This window comes from Danio aesculapii, chromosome 15 (genome assembly GCF_903798145.1).
Source record: "Danio aesculapii chromosome 15, fDanAes4.1, whole genome shotgun sequence".
Taxonomy (NCBI): domain Eukaryota; kingdom Metazoa; phylum Chordata; class Actinopteri; order Cypriniformes; family Danionidae; genus Danio; species Danio aesculapii.
The window spans coordinates 7,992,199-7,999,698 of NC_079449.1; the positions used below are offsets into that span (position 1 = coordinate 7,992,199).

General features: G+C 32.0%; 1 protein-coding gene across 1 annotated transcript in view; it reads right to left on the reverse strand.

Annotated features, from left to right (window-relative positions):
- Positions 1–7,500, reverse strand: part of fat3a (FAT atypical cadherin 3a) — a 129,895-nt gene that overhangs the window by 116,422 nt on the left and 5,973 nt on the right. The window contains exon 4 of the mRNA XM_056474072.1: positions 2,224–2,437. Coding sequence (XP_056330047.1) covers positions 2,224–2,437 — 214 coding nt within the window. The remainder of the gene's footprint in view (positions 1–2,223; positions 2,438–7,500) is intronic.

Below are 7,500 nucleotides of genomic sequence, written 5' to 3' on the forward strand. Positions count from 1 at the left end.
AATATTGACCTATAGCTCGCTTTTTAAAGGTTCAAGAAACCCTTGAGTACTTTTTTGAGATTTGAACAGATTTGTGTGTGTTTAGCATCACTTAAAAAACAATGTTAGCACCTGTCAGCTTTAATTGTGGGGAAAACTAGATAATTTTGAGCTTTTGTCAGCTAATTTCAGCATCCGGGTTTGAAATAATTTATTGGAGCGGGATCAAAATCGGTGACGTAGCGTGCATCTGCTAGTGGAGTGATGATGCGTCGGTTTCTCATTATTATTCATAGCTGAGTTTTCTTATCCTATGAGAAGAGCCTGCTTCTTAATTATTCATGACTGCATGTGCTTTCTGAAGGCAAGACAGACCTGCCAAGCTGTGAGACCCTATGATGATGACTGGGTGAGACTGCATCCGTGGACTCCGCATAGCTACTGCACGCAGCATTTAGCCATTCATGAATGGTCATATGTGTTTGGTTCCATGATCCACAGGGTTTGTTGCATGTTTTTCCCCACGATGCTGTCCGGGCCGATACAGCAAAGCTGTTTGGACTTTAAGAATAGTGGACTTTGTCTTTTATCAGTTGAGTTTGTTCACATTTAGACACATCGCTGTGCTGCTGTGTTCGCCTAAATCCTCCAGATTACCAGCAGGGCTAATGGTTGAAATAGGTAGGGCAAGAGACCTGCTGCACTGAGTCTGCATTCAGACCCGGGGATTGAGGGAGAAGTCCTCATTTATAGTGTTTATATAAACACGATTATCTTTATAATGATATAAATTGTGGTTAAGTGTATATGAAATTATGAATAACAAATGTAGCAGGGCATTGAATTACTGTTTATTTCTTTGCATTTTAACTTTGTAGACTATAAAATCACAGGTCTCCTCATGGTTTGTGTTTCATTTTGTGAGCCAACTGACAACAGTTGTTCGCTCCCCTCTTTCTCCGCTGCTCCACTGGCCACGCCCACTCCTGTCTCTGCTCGCAGAGCTCCACGCCCATTATGATGCATTTTGGAAAAAAATCTGAGGCAGACTTGAACTGAAAGAGGAGGGTTTCATGGCCCTTTAAAATGTCTAATAATCTTGTTTAATCCCGTCCCTTTTTGCAGCACCATACAAAAGAATTTCGCATGCACAAACTCTAGTGTGACCACAACATTACTGGAACATTTTGAATTGGATGTTCAGAAAATATACAGGATAACTCTTTAATGTTAAAAACTTTAAGTGAACAAAGAACTAAATTTCTACTAAAGCATCTGAAGCTTCGTCAAAAATAAAGTTTTTGTTTCTGTGCATACCTGCATTTGTGTCTATCATTTATAACCAACTCCATGCATAAATAAGTGGGCGGAGCTAAATAGTCAGTGATGTAATGTTAACTACATCAGTGTTGGTTCGGCAAACATATCCACACGAATCCTTTTTTCATTAGAGGGGCTAACTGGGTTGTTGCTAGATCGGATACGTTTGCGGCCGGAAGTTAATGAGAATTATTTCTATTATTTATAAAATTTCCCATTTATTGTGTTTTTTTACGTCTAAACCCCCCCCCAAACCCAACCATCACAGTACAGTAAAATATTAATTATTGCTATACAGTGTCATAAAAAATGCTGCTTTATTAATGTGCATATCGCACTTCCAACCGGCCGCATATCCAATCTATACTTTACCGGCTAACTGTAGTATTGGTAACCTAGCAACCAACATTAAACAAAGCAATCTCAATGAAGACATTTGATTGGTCACATGGGTATAATGTTCACTACATCAGTGTATAGTTGGCAAATGCGTTATCCACATTAACCCTTTTTATTAGAGAGGCTAACTGTAGTATTGGTAACCTAGCAACCAACAGTAAACAAGGCAAGCATAATGGAGACTGCTGATTGGTTGTATGGATATAATGCTCACTTTGTCAGTGTTTATTTGGCGACTGCGTTATCCACATGAACCCTTTTTCATTAGAGAAGCGAACTATTGCTAACCTAGCAACCAACTGTGAAAGTAATTTTTTTTTTCGCGAATGAAGGAATTTCTATTAAAAATTTGGTGTTTCCATTACTCGTTTCTCATGCCATAGTTTAAACTACACATGCTGATGGCAATCTAGCTTATGACCTCTTATGTATCAAATGAATTTTCTCCCAAGTTCATGACTCCTTTAAAGTAAAAATCTTAACCGCAATAAACACCACATGACCTCAAAGCAGCCAATCACTGACCTGTGATGTCGAACCACAGTGAAGCGGAGCCTTGTTGCTGGGCAGACACCACTCCCACGATGTCCGCCACTCTGTCGGTCTCCATGATGGTGAAGTTGTAGAGCGGCTCATCAAAAGCTAGTGGAACGGGGTTTGGCGGAGGACGGCGGATCCACTCGATGTGCAGACGCGCCGTCGCCCAGCGCTGAGGACGCCCGTTGTCCACCGCCTTCACCTGCGCAAACAGAGAGATCAGAGACTATGAAGACTAGAATACAGAACAAGAAAAGAGGTAAAACGTGTATTTATTTTTCTCTCTCTGTATTTTCCTCAATTATTTTTTGCAGCCTTTATCCCGCTCTTTCTTTTTTTTTTCTTGAATATGTGTATACACTTTTTCTTGAATATGTGTATACAGCAAAATGATTAGCCCTCTTGTAAAGTTTAATTCTTTTTCAAATGTGTGTATAAATGTTTCCTAGAGAGAAAATTTTCAACACATTTTAAAACAGTTTTAAACAGTAAATAGTTTTAATGACTGATTTCTTTTATCTTTGCCATGATGACAGTACATAATATTTTACAAGACACTCTTATTTATCTTAAAGTGCTATTTAATTTATAATTTGCACTATAGACACTTTCTTAATCAATCCATGTCTCCTGGAAACATTGCGCATTTCAAATTGTGCTTTATCCAGGTGAGTGGGCTTGACAAACCACCTGTAGAAACACTCTTCTCTCTTAAGCACCAGACACTTTATCTAAACCTCATCTTACAGGGACTCAACAATGAAAGCAATGTTTACTATAAATGTACCACAATCATGTTGCACTGCTTGCTTCAAACTTAAATAACTCTTGCACAATATTCACCTTTAATACTTCTCTTGCACAATATCCTGCACAACATTGTTCAGTTTCATGTAAAAGTACTCGTATAGTCTTACAGTATGTGTAAAGTTGAAGTATTTTATTTGATAGTATATGTTAGGTATGCATAGGTTTTTTTTAAATAGCTCTTATGTTAAGTGTTGTGTATTTATGAATAATTATTTAGCACCTTTGTCCTGCGAGACACGACATTTCGTTCCTTTGTATGTCCACACATGTAGCGTAATGACATTAAAGCTTGACTTGAATTGAATTTAAAGGTTTAACAAGGTCTATTAGTTTAACTAGGCAAGTTAGGCAAAATACAAAACTGACATCACTGTCAATTGAAAAAAATCTTAAGGGGCAAAATAATAAAATAAATATATACATAAATAAATAAATAATAATACAAAATGAAATAAATTACAACATATAATTTACTATCTCATTCAAACAGTCATTACAAATACTTTGTGAATATAAGATAAAATGCAAACAAATATAAGATAAAATCATACAAATAAAATAATGTTCTCTCACTGATAACACCCCCCCCCCCCCCGAAAAAAAACAATAATAATGAAAGTAAAATAATATAAAGAAAAGTATGATAAAATGATCCAAGCTTGCAAAGATGAGTAGTTACAGTTGAAGTCAGAATTATTAACCCCTCTTTAAATTTTTTCTCTTTTAAATATTTCCCAAATGATGTTTAACAGAGCAAGGAAATTTATATATAAATTATATATATATATTTTTTTTAGTCTACAGAACAAACCATCATTATACAATAACTTTTACCCTAGTCTAATTACCCTAACCTGCCTAGTTAACCTAATTGACCTAGTTAAGTATTTAAATGCCAGTATAAGCTGTATAGAAGTGTCTTGAAAAATATCTAATCAAATATTATTTACTGTCATCATGGCAAAGATAAAATAAATCAGTTATTAGAAATGAGTTATTAAAACTATTATGTTTAGAAATGTGTTTAAAATCTTTTCGTTAAACTGTATGTAAAATAAAATAAAATAAAATAAATAAAAACTATGCAACATTAAAAACAAAATAAAATACAACAAAATAAAATGAAATACAACAAATTATTTACCAACTCATCAAAGCTGTCCGACATTACTGATACTTTGTGAAAATAAAACAAAATGCAAACAACTATAAAATAAAATAAGTTTCCCAGTGTTGGGTTGCAGCTGGAATGGCATCCGCTGCGTAAAACATGTGATGGATAAGTTAGTGGTTCATTCCGCTGTGGCAACCCCAGATTAATAAAGGGACTAAGCTACAAAGAAAATGAATGAAAACAAAACAAAACAAAACAAAACAAAACAAAAAACAAAACAAAACAAAACAAGTCATGAACTGTCCTTTTTAAAAAATATTTTGCGCTGGTCTGTGAGGTTATTCAGAGGCTATTCTCTGGCCATATTTTGACCCTTATTCGAAAAACAATTTGATAGCCTACATCCTTCATAGGGGCGACATGGTGGCTCAGTGGTTAGCACCGTCGCCTCACAGCAAGAAGGTCACTGGTTCGAGTCCTGGCTGGGTCAGTTGGCATTTCTGTGTGGAGTTTGCATGTTCTCCCCATGTTCGCGTGAGTATTTGTCCGGGTGCTCCGGTTTCCTCCACAGTCCAAAGACATGCGCTATAGGTGATTTATATAAACTAAATTGGCCGTGGTGTAAGAGTGTGAATGAGTGTTTTCCAGTACTGGGTTGCAGCTGGAAGGGCATCTGCTGTGTAAAACATATGCTGGATAAGTTGGCGCTTCATTCCGCTGTGTTGACCCCTGATGAATAAAGGGACTAAGCCGAAGGAAAACATCCTTCATATATGAACACTGTCATTTAGGGCATTACATGCTGAAAAGAATTCCAGTGAGAAATCTGCAATAGAGGAGAAGTGAACGGTAAAAGAAGAACTCAGATGGAGAATCAGAGCAGAAATGGAGGAATGCATCCAGTCTTGACCTTTGGGTTGAACGCAAACAAAAAGAACAAATATTTTACAAGAAGAAGAAAAAAAATTGAAATGTCAGCTCCCTCATTAAGGGAAGTGAGCTGCTGAGTGTGTGTGTGCGTGTGTGTGTGGAGGGAGTTTTACAAGACCTGGAAATTATTAGCCAGAAGTTCACACTTCAGGTTAAATTGGGTGAGACGATTGCTTGTACTTTTATCAGATATACGGCTCATTTATACTACTGCGGTAAGAGGGAAGAAAGAAAAAGATCATGGCATTTTAAGGTGGTCTCCTGCCGATACTCAAACTTAACAACCACCCAGACCAGCTTTGAGCAGCTAGAAAGCTATATTTTACCGTATTTCTATTTTAAATAAAATAAAATAAAATTTACAGCAGCTCGTGAAATAAATACTCAACAGTTTCAATGACAGCACAAATGCCGTATTTACATTTGCACCACCATTAAAAAAACAGTAGCTTACTCCATAACTGTCCTACAGTAAAATACAGTTCATATTACAGTTAAATACTGTGTAATTTACAAAAATCGTTAACAGTGTGGTTTTATTCATCAAGGCCAAGTTGGACTAAATATATATAATTATGTCATCTAGGTAAGCTTGTTTCAGTTATAAAAGCTTACTTTACATTATTATTAATATTTATTTAATCTTTCGTTTGAAAATGAAAATCATAATAATCATTTAAAGTAACAATAACATAATTTTATTTAATTTGTAATGTTAGATTAGCTTGAATTAGCAAGATTTATTGTTTCACTTTATTTCATTTTATATTTGTTAGAATATAAACAAATTTTATTTAAATTAGTTTAAAAATGATTTAATTTGTAATTGTATTTTACTTATTTATTGTTTATTTTATTTTCACGTATCTTTTATGTAAGCTTGGATTAGCTAGAAAATCTTAATTTATATTATAATGTTTTATTATTTTATTGATGTTTTTGTTTGAAAATCCTAACTACATAATCACTTAAAGTAGCAAACCTGAATAAAACTAAAATATTTTACATAATTTTCACATAGCATTAGTAATGTTAGATTAGCTTGAATTAGCAAGACTTTTTGGTGGACTAATTAGATTTAAATTAGTTAGCAAATTATTGTAGAATTGTTTTTAATTTTATTTTCTAATGTCAATTTCAGCAAGGAAAATCGTTTTTCAAGTAAATTAAATTAAAATAAATTTAATTAAATTTAAAATATAATAAAATAAAATAAAATAAAATAAAATGAAATAAAAAATACAAACAAAAATGATTATTTTACTTATTATTTTAAAAATAAAGTAAATTATTTTACTTTATTTTTACATCTATTAATCAAGGTCAACTTGGACTGAAAAAAATACTTTGTTTATTTTATTTTCACATATCTTTTATGTAAGCTTTGATTAGCTAAAAAATCTTAATTTATATTATAATGTTTTATTATTTTACATAATCACTTAAAGTAGCAAACCTGAATAAAACAAAAATATTTTACATAATTTTCACATAGCATTAGTAATGTTAGATTAGCTTGAATTAGCAAGACTTTTTGGTGGAATATAAAGTAATTAGATTTAAATTAGTTAGCAAATTATTGTAGAATTGTTTTTAATTTTATTTTCTAATGTCAATCTCAGCAAGGAAAATCGTTTTTCAAGTAAATTAAATTAAATTAAATTTAAAATAAAACAAAATAAAATAAACAAAAAAATACAAACAAAAATGATTATTTTACGTATTATTTTAAAAATAAAGTAAATTATTTTACTTTATTTTTACATCTATTAATCAAGTTCAACTTGGACTGAAAAAAAAACTTTATTTTATTTTCACCTATCTTTTATGTAAGCTTTTATTAGCTAGAAAATCTTACTTTATTTTTTATTCAAACCTGAATACAAATAAAAAATCATTTTATTTAATTTCCACATAGCATTAATAATGTTAGATTAGCTCGAGCTTGAATTGGTAATTAAATTAAATTATTTTTGTTTGTATTTTACTTTATTGTTACATTTGTTCATTAAGGTCAACTTGGACCTTTATATTGTTTATTTTATTTTATTGTTTATGTTTTATTTCATATATATTTTATGCTTGATTATTATTAATTAATTAAATTAAATTAAATTAATTAATTATTAAATATAATTAAATAATTAAATTAATTATTATTATTATTAGATTAATTTTTAGTTTGAAAATGAAAATCATAACTATAATCAATTTATTTGAATAGTAATGCTAGACTAGCTTGAATTAGCAACAAAGCTTTCTTGTTTTACTTTATTATTACTTTATATTTGTTTGCATGTTTTTTTGTTGACACATTAAGTGTGAATGAGTGTATATAGGTGTTTCCCAGTGATGGGTTACAGCCGGAAGGGCATCCACTGTGTAAAACATATGCTATATAGTTGAGGGTT